The sequence below is a fragment of the Ranitomeya variabilis genome, chromosome 4 (genome assembly GCF_051348905.1).
Source record: "Ranitomeya variabilis isolate aRanVar5 chromosome 4, aRanVar5.hap1, whole genome shotgun sequence".
Lineage (NCBI taxonomy): Eukaryota > Metazoa > Chordata > Amphibia > Anura > Dendrobatidae > Ranitomeya > Ranitomeya variabilis.
Window position 1 is genome coordinate 128,682,143 of NC_135235.1, and position 22,552 is coordinate 128,704,694.

General features: G+C 43.6%; 1 protein-coding gene across 4 annotated transcripts in view; it reads right to left on the minus strand.

Moving 5' to 3' along the window:
* ZSWIM8 (zinc finger SWIM-type containing 8) overlaps positions 1 to 22,552 on the minus strand; it is a 179,366-nt gene that overhangs the window by 5,114 nt on the left and 151,700 nt on the right. For 3 of the 4 annotated variants that reach the window (XM_077259241.1, XM_077259245.1, XM_077259244.1), the window contains 11 exons: positions 19,545 to 19,643; positions 13,062 to 13,186; positions 11,155 to 11,389; positions 9,909 to 10,058; positions 8,931 to 9,153; positions 8,546 to 8,835; positions 8,161 to 8,384; positions 7,514 to 7,987; positions 5,600 to 5,768; positions 4,781 to 4,957; positions 22 to 141 (listed from right to left, as the gene is read on the minus strand). In XM_077259241.1, the coding sequence (XP_077115356.1) occupies positions 22 to 141; positions 4,781 to 4,957; positions 5,600 to 5,768; positions 7,514 to 7,987; positions 8,161 to 8,384; positions 8,546 to 8,835; positions 8,931 to 9,153; positions 9,909 to 10,058; positions 11,155 to 11,389; positions 13,062 to 13,186; positions 19,545 to 19,643 (2,286 nt within the window). The remainder of the gene's footprint in view (positions 1 to 21; positions 142 to 4,780; positions 4,958 to 5,599; positions 5,769 to 7,513; positions 7,988 to 8,160; positions 8,385 to 8,545; positions 8,836 to 8,930; positions 9,154 to 9,908; positions 10,059 to 11,154; positions 11,390 to 13,061; positions 13,187 to 19,544; positions 19,644 to 22,552) is intronic. The other variant, XM_077259243.1, reaches the window with a different exon arrangement.

Below are 22,552 nucleotides of genomic sequence, written 5' to 3' on the forward strand. Positions count from 1 at the left end.
ATTATCGGGACCTGTGCTTACCCAACTTAGCAGCTAAACTCAGCAGCCACTTGACGTCCTCAGTGTAAGGGGGGCTTCTGGAGAAGTTGTTGGGGTGGTCGTTGTGGGCTCTTCGCCCCAACATCTCTAAGGCCAGCATTCCTGAGGGTAAATAAAGCTGGTATAAAGACACCGCAAAGACAATGACAAGTACATTATTAGAAACCACAGTTTCAGTCAATAAGAACTTATGCAAGAGTATGTTGCACCAGCAATGGGCAAGGCAGGAGTGGGTTATATCTGCAAGGGCAAGAACTTGTTGTCCCAAGTTTTACTGTGTGTTTCTTCAGTGGTGCAGTGATCAGAACAAGTGGTTGGTTTGTCCTGAAACTACACAAGCAAGTGCAACTGTGGCATATATGATCTATTATTAGGAAAAATGGGAGAATGGATTCTCAGAAAACCTGTGACTGCTGATCGGACCCCTGCCAGTCTCCATGCTTCCCAGTATTCCAAGCGCTTCTTTTAATTTTCGGGCAATGACATCACTGGGGCGTGATGCACACACGGTGCCATGCCAGACATGCTAATAAAGGGAAGAGCCGGGAGGTGAGGGGATTGCCAGGGGTCCCGACCAGCAGTCACAAGTTACTGACCTGGCCGATGTACAGGAATCAATTCTACCATCTCTAATCACTATCTATGGTGACTGCCTCAGGTCTCATGGCATGTATGCCATGCAGAGTTCCGTTCAGGTCATGGATGTGCGATAACGGTCTATGAAAAAACATTATCTGGTAATTACCACATGTATTCCAAGCAAAATTAAGTACACAAGAGGAAAAATAACGAAGAGTGTCTATTTCAGTAAAATGTAGCAGAACTGGAGAAAGGACCTGTCACGGGTCATGGCATGTCTGGTTTACCTAGGACATGTACGTTTTAGGGAATCTTTTCTTTATCAAGCATTGTTATTCCTCCTGGAATATTAGCAATAATTTGACTGCTGGGCATTAGAGTTCCCATGTAGACATATACTCTAATGACAACAATGCTAATGCCCAGGTAGCAGTTCCTTCATGCATTTCCATGAAGAACAGAGGAAGACCCCCAACAAACGTGCTCCAGGATTTTAATTAATTCAGAAGTAAAACTCCTATGTCTAGAGAGTGGTTATAGCCCCTGGAACAGAAGTGCATCGCTAAGCTGCATTACTGGACAAGCCCCTATTAATTGCCTAAGGGAGCTGCATACATACAAAAATGTAACTTCCCCCCCTCTCCCTGGATGAGCGCCACTCCTGCACTCGGTCTCCCACCGGTGTCATGAGATAAACCAGGTTATGTGACCGCTGCAGCCAATCAGTCGCCTTCACAATTACATCTAATGGATCGCCTACTGAACACAGACTGCATATACAGCTTATGTGTATAGTACCTTCTTACAGATGCATTTTTGGATTTACCAAAGTTTAACCCTTTCATGACCGGAACACATTTATTTATTTATTTTTTAAATCTCACGTCACCTTATGCAGTAAGGCTATGTGTACACGTAGAATGGTCCACTGCTGATTTTTCCGCAGCGGATTTGATAAATCTGCAGGGCAAAAACGCTGCATTTTTGCTGCAGATTTATCGTGGATTTGCAGCGGATTTCACTGCGGTTTTCTATAGGAGCAACTGTAAAACCGCTGCGGAATTGTTTCCCATAGGTTTATACTGTAATGTAAACTCATTGGAAACTGCTGCGGATCCGCAGCGTTTTATGCATCTTGTGCACATACCCTAATAACTCTGGAAAGCTTCAACATATCGCAGTGATTCTGAGAATGGTTTTTCATGACACATTGTACTTTATAATAAATGGTAAACTTAGCTTGATATGTTTTGCAATTATTTATAAAAATATCAGAAATATGACAAAATGTTTAAAATATTAGCAATTTTTCAAACTTTGAATCCAGATAGTCATACCACACAAAAACATTAATAAAAACATTTCCCTCATGTCTGCCTTAAAACAGCACCATTTGTAAAATGTTCTTTTATTTTGTTAACATTTTAGAAAGTTTAACAATGTGGCAGTAATTTTTCATTTTTTCAAGGAAATTTACAAAATTTGTTTTTTTTAGGGACTTATCCAGGTTTGAAGTGACTTTGGGGGTCCTATATACTGGAAACCCCCAAAAGTGATACCATTTTATAACCCCCTCAACATATTCAAAGTTGCTTTTGGGTAGTTCATTAAAGGGAACCTGTCACCCCCAAAATCGAGGGTGAGCTAAGGCCACTGGCATCAGGGGCTTATCTACAGCATCGGACCGGGACCGCCCCTGGGTGAGTATAATCTAACCTCTTTTTCTTATCTTTTAGGATACATCGGGGGCTTATCTACAGCATTACAGAATGCTGTAGATAAGCCCCTGATGCTGGTGGGCTTAGCTCACCCTCGATTTTGTTGGGTGACAGATTCCCTTTAACCACTCAGATGCTTTTCAGGAATTAATGCAAAATGACATGACAGGCAAGAAAAAGTTTATTTTTACCACCTTAAATTTTGATAACTTCTGAACAGGCTGCTATAGCCGGCAGATTTTAACCCCTTCATGACCGGAGCTGTTTTTTTTTTGTTTGTTTTTTTTTTCCCCGGTTTTTCGCTCCCCTCCTTCCCAGAGCCATAATTTTTTTTATTTTTCTGTCAATATGGCCATTTGAGGGCTTATTTTTTGCGGGCAGAGTTGTACTTTTGAACGACATCATTGGTTTTACTATGTCGTGTACTAGAAAATGGGAAAAAAAATTCCAAGTGCAGTGAAATTGCAAAAAATGCAATCCCACACTTGTTTTTTGTTTGGGTTTTTTGCTAGGTTCACTAAATGCTCAAACTGACCTGCCATTATGATTCTCCATGTCATTACGAGTTCATAGACACCAAACATGTCTAGGTTCCTTTTTATCTAAGTAGTGAAAAGAAAATTCCAAACTTTGCTAAAATAAAAGAAAAAAAAGTTGTGCAATATTCTGATCCCCGTAGCGTCTCTATTTTTCACGATCTTGGGTTGGATGAGAGCTCATTTTTTGTACGCGTTGAACTGACGTTTTTAATGATACCATTTTAGTGCAGATACGATCTTTTGACTGCCCGTTATTGCATTAAAATGCATTGTTGCGGCGACCAAAAAAAACGTAATTCTGGTGTTTTGACTTTTTTTTTTCCTCGCTACGCCAATTAGCAATCAGGTTAATCCATTTTATTATTGCTAGATCGGGTGATTCTTAACCCGGCAATACCAAATATGTGTATGCTTGATTTTATTTTTATTGTTTTATTTTGAATGGAGCAAAAGGGGGGTGATTTGAACCTTTATATTTTTTATATATATATTTTTAAACACATTTTTGTTTTTTACTTTTGCTATGTTTCAATAGTCTCTATAGGAGATTAGAAGCTGCCACAACCCGATTGGCTCTGCTACATAAAGGCGATGGTCAGATCGCCTCTATGTAGAATTGCTGACTTACTATGAGCGCCGACCACTGGGTGGTGCTCACAGCAATCCAGCACTGACAACCATAGAGGTCTCCAGAAGACCTCGGGTTGTCATGCCAACACATCGGTGATCACGTGACGCGGGTTACCGATGTGCGTATTTTCGGCGCAATTGCCGGAAGCGCCATTTAATTGCCACTGTCAGCCTTTGACAGCAGCATTTAACTAGTTAATAGCTGCGGGTGGATCGCGATTCCATCTGCGGCTATTGTGGGCACATGTCAGCTGTTCAAAACAGCTGACATATCCTGGGAAAGATGTGGGCTCACCGCCGGAGCCTACATCAAAGGAAGGGTATCCGACATTGGCGTACTATTACGCCCAATGCTGGAAAGGGGTTAAAGCTATTATTTGACCATGAATTGCCATGGCAAACATCAGGACCACACTTAAAATGGGAGCCCCCACACTCTAGACCATCTAGATGCCGAAGTCACTATTGACATCAGCAATTAAAAGGTTAAACAACCATAGTTGGTGCCAACACTGATCGTGGCTAATACAAGTTGTCAGCTATAGTGTACACCCGACAGATACAGGACGGTCACCCACCTGGGGATGCTATTCTCTTATATCGCAGGTCACTAAAAAGACGCATTGGTGGTTACTAAGGTCATTAACTGGTTAAATTGTCAATATCCTTTCTTCCCATTAAAGGGCTCTTTTCACGATTGACTCTCTGGTACCACTGCTCCCCTGCCTTTCTGCTTGCTCTGGGGAGGGGGGTGTAGAGATAACAAATAATTGACCATTTTGACCAGCAGCATTTTTGATGCAAGTAGAGTCCGCTTTTTCTTTGCCGCATCGGAGGAGCACAATGGCGCTGAAGCGGACTCGATCCAGCAGTCCGGACAGCTGGAAAGCAGGGCTTCCAAACACGCGCTTCTTAGCCACTTCTGATACACTGCAGAAGTGGCAGATAACCTAGGCAACAAGTAGTAATGTATAGAATAAAAAAAATCCCTGTATTCTTGAGAATTGAGAGATTTCTAATAAGAGTTGAGAACTTGCTTGTTTTTCCGATCACTTTGCAATTCTAGCCATTTGTGATGTTGAGACACTAGTGACATGCTTATTGTTGTTCCTCAATTTACACAAGAAGGTATGATGATGCTTTTTGCTGGTATCTTTTCTAATACTAATATAGTTTGGGGAATTTTTTTTCATCTAGTGGAAATACTTTCAGCATGCATTTGTTGAGTCTCCTTTCTTGGCGGCAGAAGCACAAACTGTACAGACATTTACTTACCGACACGATACGCAGAGTGGAGGTAGTGCAAACCCTGTGGACTGACCGGCTGGCTGTGCTGCTCATCCTCCGCCGCAGGGAAGCTCCCTGTTACCAGCTGTGCGGGTTGGGTGGTTAGTGTTGTCAGATTAGTGCCTGGGATTGCTGGAAATGTAGTCCCCGTGTGAACGCTCCCTACTGGTATCAAAAAAAGGGAGTCCTTTTTACATCATATTCCCCACTTCCTTTATGTTACCCAAAAGTACAACAAATCAGGAGACAACCTTGACACTGATACCCTGAATTAGGTAGTCTGTCCCAGATTTATACTGCCCGCGGGTCAGAGAGTCTGACAGGTTCACATTTATTTTAAAAAAACACCTAGATGTCTGCATTGTTGGAAGAATCACCCTGAATTTGCAAATTTGGCTTCCAGGAATGTATAATGATACTTGAAAAAAAAAATTTAACAAAAAAAATCACATTCAAAGTAAAAGGAAAGCATGTATAGGAACGTGCATGTCACAGTACAACTTAAAAGTCCCCAATGAGAGGTTCCACCACATATTACGGAAATTAACGTGGGATTAATTGTTGAGGCCTGATAACGAATGTGGCCCTTGGCCTCCATACCCTCGCATACATAACTAGAGGTACGGTATCGTCTGCTGGAGATGGTTTGTAAGCTGAATCTGAATTGTTGCTACATATCCCCCCTGCTTAATGTTTCTGCAGCGAAGGATGACAGCAACATCTAGTGGTAAGAGCGGGACACATTCACAATGGTGGGGAACAATTATTCTACATGTTAAAGACGGTGGGCGATTGGGGCTTACTTACTTGCTACATTAGATGTTAGCGACAGTCCTGCTTCAGTATGATAAGGGTGGACAGCAATCTGTGTCATTGAAGGGACAGGGGCCCCCGGAAAGGACACAGCCGTGGCTGCGATAGAAGGAGTTGTCACCGTGTATGGATACTGGGCACCGATGAACGCTGGATGAACGCCCTGCAAATAAGGGAAATTACAGTCATTAGCCACCAGCTGAAGGACGCAGTAATCATGCTGAACTGATTACAATGCATGTGCCATGTTTAGAAATGGTTTTAACAAAAACTATAATTCACCACTAGACAGGTTTATAGGCAGTGCTGTGTGAGAGAGGACTGCAAATTGTTGTCTGCCAGGCCCTATGGCAGGGGGTATGGAAGCCTGCGGGCCCTAGAGGTATAATACTTACAGGACTTTTTGTTCACACTGCACCTGGTACCAGTAGTGCACACATTGTGGAAACCAGCCAAAAACTGCTCTGGAAACACAGTAAGTGAGCTACCTCATGTACTGCGGCATGTAAAAGTTTGGGCACCCCTGGTCAAAATTACTGATATTGTGAACAGATAAGAAAGTTGAAGATTAAATTATCTCTAAAAGGTCTAAAGTTAAAGATGACACATTTCCTTTGTATTTTAGGCAAATATATATCTATCTATATATAGATATAGGTATATATATATATAGATATGTTCTACAAATGGATAATGATCCTAAACACAGGTCAAGATCCACAATAGTCTACCTCAAAAGACACAGGCTGAATGTTTTACAATGGCCCTCACAGTCCCCTGATCTGAACATCATTGAGAATCTGTGGCAAGACCTCAAAATAGCAGTGCATGCAAGACGACCCAGGAATCTCACAGAAAGAAGTTTCCATGGAATAATGGATGAAAACCCCTCAAACAAGAATTGAGACACATGGCTTGCTACAGGAAGCGTTTACAAGTTGTGATACTTGCAAAAGGAGGTTCTACTAGGTACTAACCATGCAGGGTGCCCAAACCTTTGCATTGGCCCATTTTCCTTTTTGTAATTTTTAAAATGTAAAAGATGAATTTTAACTTTACGCCTTTTAGAGAGCATTTCATCTTCATCTTGCTTAACTGCTCACAATAACAGTAATTTTGAAAAGGGGTACCCAAACTTTTACATGCCAGTGTATATGCAATGTGGCAGGAATAAAAGCCTCCTGACTTCCTCAGACACTGCATCGCTTGGCTCAGCTGATCGATCCTGCGTCCTCTATGAGAGAGCCACGACCAGACTCATCTCAGGACCGAACAAAAGAAACAGACTGGATCATTCTCTCTCCAGATATTATCTGTCAGGGAAAAGTCAGGAGGCATAGGTTCGGCTGAATAACCTATAGTGTATGGGGGCCTTAACATAGAATTAATAACAAAGTTGGGATGATCAGGTCCAGTAAAGAAAGTGGATTTCTCTAACTGAACACTTCCTGATATAGGTTAGAAAATCATGGCCCAAAATAAAGCCAAGTGAACTTGTACATACAAAACATCATGGATCAAAGTTTGGTGTGTACATTGCTCTGACTTTAAAATTTTCCCACAAAATATATTTATTGTCTGGGACCCTTATGGATCCTCTATTCCTTATTAATAAAGTTGATAGATTGGTTAATAATGCATTTTACAGATCCATTCATTGTCTATAGGTCTGACAGTGAAAGCCCAGTACTGAGCTCCACTATCGCCGGCTCTCCCATAAAATAGAATATCTCCACTGCACTTTAGGATCATTTCAACGTTTATCTTGAAAAATCCAATTGCAATAACCCAAATGAAGATAAGACAAGGATACATGAATATATTACGCATGGCCACTGACAACCACCCCACCTATAGACATGACCTAAGGACTGTTTAGTGCCACGCGTCTACCCCCATTTTGCTTACCTGTGTGTACAATGCTCCAGGAACCGGGAAGACTGTTGGCTGTGGGATTTGCTGGCGAGGGATTCCAATGTACTGAGGATTACACACCGTGGGTATGTGTGTCTGTAGAGTAGTATAAGGGTGTAGCCCCTGGCTGTGGGCATGAGCCATTGCAGTATGCTGCTGGTAGATAGTGGACCCGACTGATATCACAGGAACCACAGTTGCAGCCGTCACTGCAGCTGCCACGGTCACAGTGGAGGTATCTGGTATTATCCTGCTGTCTGTGAGTCCGCGCACCACCTCCGGCACAGAACGAGCTCCTCCTGTACTGCAGCCAGTAGCGCCTTCTCTTTGCGCCGGAGTGCCACCCACCATCTGCTCATACAACCAATACCACTGATGAGCCACTTCAAACAAGACTTCTGGGTAAACACCTCCTCCTTTGGCTGCATCTTCCACGGCCATGCACGCCTTCTCCAGCATCAAGTTGTCCTAAGAAGAAAAACATTCTGAAGTAACTGGATTGCTGACGGCAAACAGATTTAACGATTCCCACCATCTGACCTACAACAAAAAATTCGAATTTCCATACAGTATTATAGTTCGCCTCGGGTCAAGGAATGAAAGGGTGATGGTGAGCTAGACGGTAAATCATGCATTCATACCTGCTCCTTGCATTGTACCAACGCTCTCTGGATCTCGTTGGGGTTCAGGGCATGTGCATGAGGGAGGCAGCTCAGAGCCAGTTCGGCAGCGGCACGGACCATATTGGAATCTCTTGCTCTGGAAGCCCTGTCTGCCAAAGAGGCCACCTCTGGTGGAGTGAGATGGCCATCCCAGCACTCCACCAGAATGTTTAGAGCCGCACTTCCAATCTCCATTGCCTGCCCTGGAATCCAAAATTAGGTTGATGAGCAGAAACAAATAACAAAACTAAGATGTATAATGATGTGTGATACAGAAAACATGGCTGCTGCCCCAGAATTGGTTACTTTGCTCAATACTTTCCAACCATACTAAACATTTCAATAACCTATAAACATCTCTCACCAGTTATCCAGGAGACATGGGAAGAGTAGGTTCTAGACAGCCAGTTTGGAGACACAAAATTGTGTAAGCCCAGGGCATAGAGACCTATCTCAAAGGCACAGAGGTGCAGGTTGCGATGGGGCCCTTGGTGTCCACCGCTGGAGGAGGGATGTGTAAAAATGGAAGTACTGCTGTTCCCACCAGCTTTGATGAGGACAGTCTTGGCGAGCTCAAAATAGAAATGGGCAGCTGCTTCAGAGGGTTGATTAGGGACATGGGGAGCATGGCTCTCCAGACGACGTCCTTTGTATCTAGAGAATAGACACAATCAAGTAATTTATTCAAAATATTGTTACCTCAACCAATAGAAAGATATGTATTTTACTGAAGCAAATGTGGCAGTTACCTTCCGACTTCTACAGTCTTGGCTCTGGCTCCACCACTTGCCCTCCTGCTCCCACTAGATGATGATGATCCAAGTGAGTCGCTTGAGGAGCTGCTGATGCTATCACTGTCCTGTCCCCGTCCCCAAGGAGTAGCACTCCATCCTCCACGCAGTGGACGGCGACTAAGCGTTGGGGAGCTGTCAGATGTAGTTTCTGGTGCGCTGCTGTCGATGCTGGCCATTCCTTTTGTTAAAAATTATACAAAATGTGAGAATTAAATAAAAACTCTCTCTATAGTAATGTCACCCATTAGAATGTGACAGATTTCATCTTGTGAGCACAGGACATTAATGCTGCTACTGTAGTGAGTAGAGTACGCAGCCATCTCTAGAGAAACCCCACATATCTGTATTGTGTGGCCACGGAGGGCTCCTGCTTCTAAGTAGGGAGAGTGGCCACTTACATTTTCATTTACTCCGCACACGTCGGGGTTATGTGACAGGAGCACACACAGATCCTTACCAGCTGTCATCATGAGCCGCCTGGAGTTAAAGGGGTGGGTGTTCCAGTCTCAGACATTTATGGCGTATGCCATAAGTGAATGAAAAAAAAAAGTCCCACCTCTGAGTCCTGCACCTATCTCTAAAACAGGGCCCCGTCTTGCACCAACATGAATGGCATTGTGGGTGAGCTCGTGCGACTCTTCATTAACTTCTATGACAGTTCCCAAAATAGCAGGAAATGCTTGGGAATACCTCTTTAAAATAAGGAGAATTTAAAAAAATAGGATTGCTTCTTATACACAGCACTACTTTCTACTGTATTACCCAGTGGCCCGAGCTAACTTCAGTCTCATAAAAATACATGAGACAGATGTCAAAGTGGTCTGAAGTCTTTACAGGCATCCATGACGCTTCTAGAGGCTCCACTGTAACCGGTAACTATAAGCATCCATAATACAATGTAGTAGACGTCATGGCTGACTGAGTGGCAATTACCTGTGTGCTTTTTTTTCTGACGCACTGGTGAACCCCAACATCTCCCATTATAGCCTCCTCGGTTTCCCAAGGCAAGGCGGCTTGGAACTTTTCCTTCCTGTTTGTATACTTGAGCTTCCACTGGTTCGCTGCTGGATTTCTGGGAGCCATCTGTAATACATCCATACAACACTGTTAACACAGGTAATGTGTAAAGCCCACTCACAGAATACTTAAAGGGATTCTGTCAGCACAGAATGACTGTTCAAACCAAGTCCTGCCGCGCGGTACTTGACGGTGGGGACAGTCATTTATTTATACCTTCCCACCTGCTCCTTTTTCTCTAGCCCTTCCCTTTTCTTTGAGTGACAGCTCTGGCTTCCTTCATAGCGCCAGAAAAGGGAGGAGATAGATGGAAACCAAGCAGATGGGAAGGTGTATATACATGACTGCCCATGCTGTAAAGCACCGAGCGCCTGTACTTGGTTTTAACAGTCACTCTGTGCTGACAAAGTCCCTTTAAAGCAGATGGTGAAAACAAGTTATCATTTATATACAAGACAGATGACACCTTACTGATCGGTGAGGGTCTGACCGCTGAAACCTGCATCAACCACCAGGGAATATTTATCTCCTTACAAGATGGAGCAGCAGTTTGGGCACCTAGCCAACTCTCCACTCATTCTCTACAGGGCTGCCAGAAGTTCACTGCTGCCTCATAACAGAAGAATAGAGCGATGGTCAGGCATGCGTACGCCCACTCAGTTTTAGGCAGGATAGAAGTTCGCCTTTCTGGCGTTCGGTGCAAGTCCCAGGGGTCAAATTCCACAATCTATAAGTGATCACCTATCCTGTGGATAGGGGATAGCTTGTTTTTAGTGGACAATCCCTTTAACTGTGTTACTCCAATTACTAAGGAACACTTGCAACTGAGTCTAGGTGCTACTGGTTCTCCATGCAATGTGGAAGACACCAAGCCGGCGTAGATGGGCCAGCAATGTTCTCTGGTAACACGTAATCTAATGAGCTCAGTATTTCTTACAATAAAGTTGCTTCTTATGCACTGATTCTTGTGATTTCGACATGAAAAAAACGAGAATTAGTCTGAGCATTTGTGACCACTGATTGTGGACACAATAGGTTGGACGTTCTGGTAGGGGAATCAAAAGACCACCATAAAAAATATGTAGCTGTAGCACCAGTAACATTAACATCTTAGAAATTACAATGGGCAGGAAAAACAAAAACAGCAAGGTGAGTAAGGTACCCTGCGCGTTCTTCTCTGAGAAGTTTTCAGCGATCCCTCCGTGGACTGCAGTGGTCACACCTGGCTGCTGGTGAGTGGCAGGGCTACCTGATATTAGAATGGCTGCTGTGGACTGGGACGCATGCTTTGAAGGAGATTTTTGACTGGCTGCTGTTGGTTTACTGGAAGAATAGAAGGAGCTCAGAGTCTGAGGTTTGTGAGTTTGACTTTCTCGATCCAAGAGTTTGTCCAGTATCTGGAAATTGGGGGAGGAATACAGAAAAAAAGTGTTAACAAGGTGAATCCCTAAGAACACATGCTTTAATGGCATATTGCAAGGATAGGTCATCACGTACTGATTCATGGTGGTCTCACCTCTGACACCCCCACCAATCACTAACACATCAGACATAACGTATAGCAACCCAGCAGCCCTACTGTATTTGCCCCAGGTGCCCCCTGTGCAAAAGCTCAAGAAGTCTGAGCCTCTTTAAGTTATGTTCCCACAATGAGTTTTGATGCTGCGCAACAGCGTCTTCTAGTTCCAGGAAAGTGGTGAATAAGATAAATAGAAATCTGCTGCTCCCTTTTTTTCACACTGTGAACTGACCTGCGGTGCATTTTTTTAAAATTCGTAATATGTCAATTCCTCTTGTGGGAAATATGCGTTTTATTAGCACATATTCTTCATAGCCATAAATAAAATGAAGAAAATTTGCAGGAGGTGCTTAGCTAACATTCTGATTAGACTGTATGAAGCCCACGGCCATGTCACGGCAAACCTCACAGTAGTCTTTAACCTTAAAGGGAACCTGTCACCCCCAAAATCGAAGATGAGGTAAGCCCACCAGCATCAGGGGCTTATCTACAGCATTCTGTAATGCTGTAGATAAGCCCCCAATGTATCCTGAAAGATGAGAAAAAGAGGTTAGATTATACTCACTCAGGGGCGGTCCGATCCGATGGGCATCGCGCTCCGGGGCCTCCCATCTTGATAGGATGACGTCCTCTTCTTGTCTTCACGCTGCGGCTCCGGCGCAGGTGTACTTTGCCCTGTTGAGGGCAGAGCAAAGTACTGCAGTGCGCAGGTGCTGGGCCTCTCTGACCTTTCCCGATGCCTGCACACTGCAGTACTTTGCTCTGCCCTCAACAGGGCAGATAAAGTACGCCTGTGCCAGAGCCGCGGCAGGAAGACAAGAAGAGGACGTCATAGTAAAAAGATGGGAGGCCTCTGACTGGACCGCAACGCCCATCGGACCCGGACCGCAGCGGGAACACCCCTGGGTGAGTGTAATATAACCTCTTTTCCTCATCTTTCAGGATACTTCGGGGGCTTATCTACAGCATTCGAGAATGCTGTAGATAAGCCCCTGATGCTGGTGAGCTTAGCTCATCTTCGATTTTTGGGGTGACAGGTTCCCTTTAACCATAAAGGTGTGTCAACCAGTGCCTAAGCGATGCTGCGTCAGCAAGGGGGGGGGGCAACCCTGACACCGTACAACACCTATGCTGCAAGACAAAGATAATGCATGAAAAACACAAGTAATTCGCACACGACTATCAATAAAGTTTTAACAACGTCAAATATCAGGAAGCTGTCAGAAACAGAGCAGTTTAATTTAAAGCAAGACATATAAAAAAAATAGCGTAGTTGAAAAAGTGTGATAAAAATGCAAGTAAAAACAAAAAAGCAACGAAAAGTGCAAATAAAAAGGGCAGAACTGCTGCCGAAAATCTACAACATAAAAAAACGCATCGTGGGCAGGTGGCGCATTCCCCATTATTCTGCATGCACCATGTGATTAGTAATAGAGGCTGTAGAGCGGCTTTCTAGTGGAACAGGTTCCCTCTTCCCAAGCCAGATAGTAAGCAGCACAGAGATCGTCAGGTAGTGAATGTAGTGCTGCTGGCGTCAGTCTTGTCAGTACCTTTTTCAGCTTGGATTGATCATCTTTGTAGGTGATCATTAGAGCTAGCGCCAAATCACCCTTCTCTCTTCTTGTACCCTCACACAGTAAAGGATGCTCTGCTTCGCTGACTGTTGTCTTCATGCCTGGGTAAATGAGTCAGAACACAAGCCATTACAACGCTTATACTGGTATATACCACAGGAAGTACAAAAGGGACAAACATTTTGAAACTGGTAATATTCTCTGTGATATGTGCCATCTGCTAAATGTATACAGACAGAACAAAAACTCATTACATCAACAGCCTGGACAACTTTCCTGTCTGTGGGGTCGCTGGTACATTCAAAATGGAAGCGAGACAGCTCCCATTATCGTACATGGGGAGAAACACAAGTCTGACTACTGTATAACACTGGCATTTTCTTCCATTCATTCTAGTGATCAATGTCTGTATTAATCTTCTCGAACATCTTAACCTCCTCTCTATAAAATGAATATTTTCCTTTTCTTGTTTGTGCTGCTAATATCAGTGTCTTAAAGAGGTTAAAGAGATCTTATAGATCTTATATGAGGTGCGTTGTGTTCGGTATCTCTCCATTGAGCTCCTTGCAATAGGTATGGCAAGTCTTTGCTGTGTACCTAAATTTTATGTTGAATTTTATTGTATTTTTTTTTTTTTTTTCTCTTTATGTATTAAGTTTATTATTATCATTTTTCAGAAATTGTACAAGGGTTCTCTATTTTTACTGTTTCCCTTGTGTATCCCATACCTTCCCTTTCCTCCTTTCCTATGACCATTCCTATCCCTGTTTAAATGTAAAATTCAATAAAAACACTTAAAACACAAAAAAAAAAAAAAAAAAGAGATCTTATAGTAGCAGTAGGGTACCCATGCATGCATTAATAGTGCGACATCACAAAGGAGCCGCCATCGCCCATCACGGCCATGATCACACGCTCCGGATACCACACATATGCACTATTTTGGAATACTCTCCCTCCACGATGACCTCTGCCATGATGGCTCCACGCTCATTAAAAGCTTCAATACAATTCTAAACAGTCTGACTTAGTCTATTGCTGATAATGTTCATGTGGCAAATATGAAAATTACAAGGTTTTTGGCTTTGTTTTTTTTACATATAGTGGGATGAAAAAAAATAAATAAAAAATAAATAAAAAATATACATATATATATATATATATATATATATATATATATATATATATACACACACACATCAAACTTTAAAAAAAATACATTTAATATAAAAAGAAAAACAACATTTAAACAACACCCTTTAAAAAGTGGATGGAGAAGTATGGTATTACATATAGTGGTTATTTTAATGAATGGCTGCCCTTGTAATACATGGACAGTCCTGGAGCTCCTGACAACTATTTTGTGATGACAAATTCCTTTAAATGCAAAATGGATGGTTAACGGAAACTTCCCCGGCTACTGAGCAGAGGTCTCAGAAGCGAAACCCACAACACTAAGCTGACTGCAGCCCAGCTTTATTTCAAAAAGTTGTCCTCTTTAGGGAAAGTGCAGATGCCATGAAATCTCTTTGCAGTGGATCTTACCGCAATTAGAATGCTGCAGACTTAGGTATTCACAGCATACCGTACTTAGTTTTCAGGTTTCTGCTACATATACATAAATATATATGTGTGTGTGTGTGTGTATATATATATATATATATATATATATATATATATATATATATATATATATATATATATATATATATATATATATATATATATATACACATATATATATATATATACATATACACACACACACACACACACACATATATATATATACACTCACTGGCCACTTTATTAGGTACACCTGTCCAACTTCTTGTTAACACTTAATTTCTAATCAGCCAATCACATGGCGGCAACTCAGTGCATTTAGGCATGTAGACATGGTCAAGACAATCTCCTGCAGTTCAAACCGAGCATCAGTATGGGGAAGAAAGGTGATTTGAGTGCCTTTGAACGTGGCATGGTTGTTGGTGCCAGAAGGGCTGGTCTGAGTATTTCAGAAACTGCTGATCTACTGGGATTTTCACGCACAACCATCTCTAGGGTTTACAGAGAATGGTCCGAAAAAGAAAAAAAATCCAGTGAGCGGCAGTTCTGTGGGCGGAAATGCCTTGTTGATACCAGAGGTCAGAGGAGAATGGGCAGACTGGTTCGAGCTGATAGAAAGGCAACAGTGACTCAAATCGCCACCCGTTACAACCAAGGTAGGCCTAAGAGCATCTCTGAACGCACAGTGCGTCGAACTTTGAGGCAGATGGGCTACAGCAGCAGAAGACCACACCGGGTACCACTCCTTTCAGCTAAGAACAGGAAACTGAGGCTACAATTTGTACAAGCTCATCGAAATTGGACAGTAGAAGATTGGAAAAACGTTGCTTGGTCTGATGAGTCTCGATTTCTGCTGCGACATTCGGATGGTAGGGTCAGAATTTGGCGTAAACAACATGAAAGCATGGATCCATCCTGCCTTGTATGGAGCATCTTTGGGATGTGCAGCCGACAAATCTGCGGCAACTGTGTGATGCCATCATGTCAATATGGACCAAAATCTCTGAGGAATGCTTCCAGCACCTTGTTGAATCTATGCCACGAAGAATTGAGGCAGTTCTGAAGGCAAAAGGGGGTCCAACCCGTTACTAGCATGGTGTACCTAATAAAGTGGCCGGTGAGTGTATATATATAGTACAGACTAAAAGTTTGGACACACCTTCTCATTTAAAGATTTTTCTGTATTTTCATGACTATGAAAATTGTAAATTCACACTGAAGGCATCAAAACTATGAATTAACACATGTGGAATTATATACTTAACAAAAAAGTGTGAAAGAACTGAAAATATGTCTTATATTCTAGGTTCTTCAAAGTAGCCACCTTTTGCTTTGATGACTGCTTTGCACACTCTTGGCATTCTCTTGATGAGCTTCAAGAGGTAGTCACCGGGAATGGTCTTCCAACAATCTTGAAGGAGTTCCCAGAGATACTTAGCACTTGTTGGCCCTTTTGCATTCACTCTGCGGTCCAGCTCACACCAAACCATCTCGATTGGGTTCAGGTCTGGTGACTGTGGAGGCCAGGTCATCTGGCGTAGCACCCCATCACTCTCCTTCTTGGTCAAATAGCCCTTACACAGCAAACCGGATGGAATAGCATGCCGCTGCAAGATGCTGTGGTAGCCATGCTGGTTCACTATGCCTTCAATTTTGAATAAATCCTCAACAGTGTCAACAGCAAAGTACCCCGACACCTCCTGCTCCATGCTTCACCGTGGGAACCAGGCATGTAGAGTCCATCCGTTCACCTTTTCTGCCTCGCACGAAGACACGGTGGTTGGAACCAAAGATCTCAAATTTGGACTCATCAGACCAAAACACAGATTTCCACTGATCTAATGTCCATTCCTTGTGTTCTTTAGCCCAAACAAGTCTCTTCTGCTTGTTGCCTGTCCTTAGCAGTGGTTTCCTAGCAGCTATTTTACCATGAAGGCCTTCTGCACAAAGTTTCCTCTTAACAGTTGTTGTAGAGATGTGTCTGCTGCTAGAACTCTGTGTGGCATTGACCTGGTCTCTAATCTGAGCTGCTGTTAACCTGCGATTTCTGAGGCTGGTGACTCGGATAAACTTATCCTCAGAAGCAGAGGTGACTCTTGGTCTTCCTTTCCTGGGGCGGTCCTCATGTGAGCCAGTTTCTTTGTAGCGCTTGATGGTCTTTGCCACTGCACTTGAGGACACTTTCAAAGTTTTCCCAATTTTTCGGACTGACTGACCTTCATTTCTTACAGTAATGAATTGCCACTCGTTTTTCTTTACTTAGCTGCTTTTTTCTTGCCATAAAACAAATTCTAACAGTCTATTCAGTAGGACTATCAGCTGTGTATCCACCAGACTTCTGCACAACACAACTGATGGTCCCAACCCCATTTATAAGGCAACAAATCCCACTTATTAAACCTTACAGGGAACACCTGTGAAGTGAAAACCATTCCCAGTGACTACCTCTTGAAGCTCATCAAGAGAATGCCAAGAGTGTGCAAAGCAGTCATCAACGCAAAAGGTGGCTACTTTGAAGAACCTATAATAGAAGATATATTTTCAGTTGTTTCACACTTTTTTGTTAAGTATATAATTCCACATGTGTTAATTCATAGTTTTGATGCCTTCAGTGTTAATGGACAATTTTCATAGTAATGAAAATACAGAAAAATCTTTAAATGAGAAGGTGTGTCCAAACTTTTGGTCTGTACTGTATATACTAGATGGTGGCCCGATTCTAACGCATCGGGTATTCTAGAATATGTATGTAGTTTATTTATGAAGATTTTAGAATACATTGAATACGCAGGATTCGGCCGGCCGTGACCAATTAGCGAAGAGTGGTTCAAATCCCGCGCCAATTCACGGCCGGACTGCGTGTCGCTGATTGTTCGCGGCCGGCCACGTAGTATATAACAGCCCACGTAGTATATCGCACAGCCACGTAGTAAATAGCACAGCCACGTTGTATATAGCTCAGCCCACGGAATATATAGCACAGCCCACGGACTATATAGCACAGCCCGCGGAATATATAGCACAGCCCGCGGAGTATATAGCACAGCCCGCGGAGTATATAGCACAGCCCGCGGAGTATATAGCACAGCCCGCGGAGTATATAGCACAGCCCGCGGAGTATATAGCACAGCCCGCGGAGTATATAGCACAGCCCGCGGAGTATATAGCACAGCCCGCGGAGTATATAGCACAGCCCGCGGAGTATATAGCACAGCCCGCGGAGTATATAGCACAGCCCGCGGAGTATATAGCACAGCCCGCGGAGTATATAGCACAGCCCGCGGAGTGTATAACAGTCCACATAGCATATAACACAGCCACGTAGTATATAACAGGCCACGCACGCAGTATATAACACAGGCCAAGTAGTGTATAACACAGGCCACGTAGTGTATAACAGGCCACGTAGTGTATAACACAGGCCACGTAGTGTATAACACAGGCCACGTAGTGTATAGCACAGCCATGCAGTATATTGTAGAGCCCACATAGTATATTGCAGAGCCCACGTAGTATATAGCACAGCCCACGCAGTATATTGCACAGCCCACGCAGTATATTGCACAGCCCACGCAGTATATTGCACAGCCCACGCAGTATATTGCACAGCCCATGCAGTATATTGCACAGCCCACGCAGTAAATTGCACAGCCCACGCAGTAAATTGCACAGCCCACGCAGTAAATCGCACAGCCCACGCAGTAAATCGCACAGCCCACGCAGTAAATCGCACAGCCCACGCAGTAAATCGCACAGCCCACGCAGTATATCGCACAGCCCACGCAGTATATCGCACAGCCCACGCAGTATATCGCACAGCCCACGCAGTATATCGCACGGCCCACGCAGTATATCGCACGGCCCACGCAGTATATCGCACGGCCCACGCAGTATATCGCACAGCCCACGCAGTATATCGCACAGCCCACGCAGTATATCGCACAGCCCACGCAGTATATCGCACAGCCCACGCAGTATATCGCACAGCCCACGCAGTATATCGCACAGCCCACGCAGTATATCGCACAGCCCACGCAGTATATCGCACAGCCCACGCAGTATATCGCACAGCCCACGCAGTATATTGCACAGCCCACGCAGTATATTGCACAGCCCACGTAGTATATTGCACAGCCACGTAGTATATTGCACAGCCCATGTAGTATATAGCAATGTGGGTATCTTATCCCTGTTAAAAAAAAAAAGAATTAAAATAAAAAATTGTTATATACTCACCTTCCGTTGGCCCTCGGATCCAGGCGAAGCGGTTACCGACGCTCCTCGCGTGCTCCGGTCTCAAGAGTGCATTGCGGTCTCGCGAGATGATGACGTAGCAGTCTCGTGAGACCGCTACGTCATCATCTCGCGAGATCGCAATGCATGGAGCGGTCACCGGAGCATCGCGAGGAGCGGGAAAGGCGACAGAAGGTGAGTATATAACGATTTTTATTTTTTTTTATTATTTTTAACATTAGATCTTTTTACTATTGATGCTGCATAGGATCATTTCTCAGAAGATCGCTTAGTAAGTAGTTTAAAAGAGTCTACCATCGCCAACCAATAAGTATTAATAAAGTGTGCCCAATAAATATAGCAGCCGTTAGCTGGACCTAATCATTTCCATACCACGGACACAGTAATTATAGTTAATGATGGTTGTTATAGTTTGGATCGTTAGCAATAACAGTTACATCTGTGGACAGCCGCCATAATACTGCTGCTTTTATATGCAAAAACGAACCTATTATGTGCATGTATATAGTGCTATAAGTACATACTTGTTTTATAACTCAGGCACAAAACCGCTGGGTTGTATTATACACAAATGTGGGGAAAGAATTAAAGAGCAAAATAAACAATTACATCTGTGAGGCCATGACATAAATTACATACCAAGCGCAGCAACAGCTGCCTCGAAGCCCAGCTCCTCGTCCCCAGGCATCTCATTGTTACGGTTACGACTTGGAGGACGGGATCCAGTTGGGGATACCACTGCAAGACAAATAGTCACAATCACACAGCTGTAGTGTATGCCGAGCACCGACACTGCACGTAGCATGCACGTCCTCCCTTTCTATACTTCAGTGTAATCATATGAATATCTTTATCCAGAGAGATGTTTTTAAGCTCAGAGAACCACTTTGATAATTACAGTGAAATATGGTTCTGATTTTTGTTTCTACAAAACCAACAGTGTTTTGATTTGTGCATATGTACATTAGAGTTAGGAAAGGGAACTAAATCAAAAACTTTGGATTTTTTGTAAAATGTTTTCCCACAACAGCCCAAAAGGCGTCAAGAAGAGTAATGCATTCCATAGACAGAATGACAAAATGTGAACTGCAGTAATAGATACAAGTTTGGAGACTGACACAAATTTTGGTTTTCACAAAGCTTGGCATTTATGTTTTATAGTGACAATTTGCATGAGGTCTAGATTGTTATGAAGAGTGACCAGATGAATTGCAAATGTTGATCAATTATTGGATCATCAAGAACTTCAAAGAGAGAAGTACACTTGCTGTGAAGAAAGCTTCAAGGTCCCCAAAAAAGTACAAAAAGTTCCAGTAAAGTCTCCTAAGGGTATGTGCACACGTTGCGGTTTTTGCTGCGGATCCGCAGCGTTTCTGCAGCTGCGGGTCCGCAGCAGTTTCCCATGAGTTTACAGTTCAATGTAAACCTATGGGAAACCGAAAACGCTGTGCCCATGCTGCAGAAAAAACAGCGCGGAACGCAGCGGTTTACAATCCGCAGCATGCCACTTCTTTGTGCGGAATAGCGGCGATAAACCGATTCCGTAGCTGAATTCTCTTTAGGCTATGTGCACACGTAGGAAGGGTCCTCTGCGGGTTCTCCCGCAGCGGATTTGATAAATCTACAGGGCAAAACCGCTGCGGTTATCCCTGCAGATCTATCGTGGTTTGTCTTGCGGTTTCCGCTGCGGGTTTACTCCTGCACTTGTTTTACTATTGATGCTGCATATGCAGCATCAATAGTAATGTTCAAAATAATTAAAAAAATGGTTATACTCACCCTCGGACGTCCCGATCTCCTCGGCGCTGCACGCGGTGGTCTGGTTCCAAAGATACTATGCAAGAAGGACTTCGTGACGTAACGGTCATGTGACCGCGACGTCATCGCAGGTCCTGCTCGCATAGCAACCCTGCGACCGGACGGCCGCGTGCAGCGCTGAGAGGCGAGTATATCATTATTTTTTATTTTAATTCTTTTTTTCTACACAAATATGGTTCCCAGGGCCTGGGGGAGAGTCTCCTCTCCTCCACCCCGGGTACCATCCGCACATGATCCGCTTACTTCCCGCATCGTGGGCATAGCCCCATGCGGGAAGTAAGCGGATCAATGCATTCCTATGTGTGCAGAATTGCCGTGATTCCGGACAAAGAAGTGACATGCTGCGGATTGTAAACCGCTGCGTTCCCGCGCGTTTTGTTCCGCAGCATGTGCACAGCGTTTTCAGTTTCCCATAGGTTTACATTGAACTGTAAACTCATGGGAAACTGCTGCGGACCCGCAGCTGCAGAAGCGCTGCGGATCCGCAGCAAAAAACGCAACGTGTGCACATACCCTTAAGGTCAGTGCTGAGCTTGCCCAAGAATGGCAGCAGGCAGCTGTCAGTGCATCTGCACGCATAGTGAGGGGAAAGCTTTTAAGGCTGACCTGGTGTCAAGAAGGGCAGCAAAGAAGCCAATAGTCTCAAAAAAAAAAACATCGCTGGGCAGACTGAAAATCTGCAGGAAGTACATTGGACTGCAGAGGTCTGGCTAAAGCTATTTTCTCTGATGAAGCCCCCCTTCACGGTGTTTGTGACATCTGGGAGAATGATTGTCCAGAGAAGAGAAGTTGAATGCTATCATCAGTTCTGTGTAATACCAACAGTGAAGTATCCTGAGACCATTCATGTGTGGGGGCTTTTCATCCATGAAGTGGGCTCACTCACAATTTTGCCTAATTAATTAAGACCACAGCCATTAATAATGAATGGTATCTAAACATCCTCCAACAGCAACGTGTCCCATCCATCCAGGAGCAATTTGGTGATGGAGCACCACATCAAAAGGCAAAAGTGATAACTAAGTGGACTGGTTACAAAAAAACATTGAACCTTTGAGACCGGGATCAGGAAACTCACCGGATCCCTATTTCAGTGGGAAACTGCGGTCAATTGTCAAAAAGCAGGTGGACAAACAAAAATACAGAAATTGTGTTAACCTCCGAGAGATGATTAGACAAGAATGGGTTGTCATCAGGTAGGATTTGGACAAGAAGCTGATGTCCAGGTTCCAGGAAGAATTGCAGAAGTCTTGAAAAATAAAAGTCAACCCCCTATATCAAGTCTTTGCAGAAACTTGATGTATTTGCACATAAAGGTTTAAAAACTTATTACATTTTTATAATTTTACTTCAGCAACCATAGAAACATCTGAGTAACACGAAATAACACTGAAGAAACAAACTTTGTGACAATCAAAATTTATGTAGGTCTCAGAACTTGGCCACGACTGCTTTTTCATAGCCCCCAGTGAAGAACTTAAGGTTGTAGATGTGTTGGTTGAATTAAGAAATAAGGTAGTGACTGTATAACCTGACTGTAAGGAAAATGATTCTTCAGTCTAACCCCCATTGTCAGCAAAGAGTAAGCATGAGTGACCCAGGCTGGCCTCACTGAGCAACCAAATAACTTGTCAATGGCCAGCAAGCCAATTCTGACCCTGTGTAATAACAATTACTGATTTCCGGGAACCCTAACCACCCAAGACGTTGGGAAGATCAAGAGTCTTACGAGGGACGTCCCCAAGGGACATTGGGAAGTGCAGTTGTGTAAATTACAAGCTTTACAAAAGCTGAACGACGCTGTGGTGTCTGCTGCATAAATCGACATG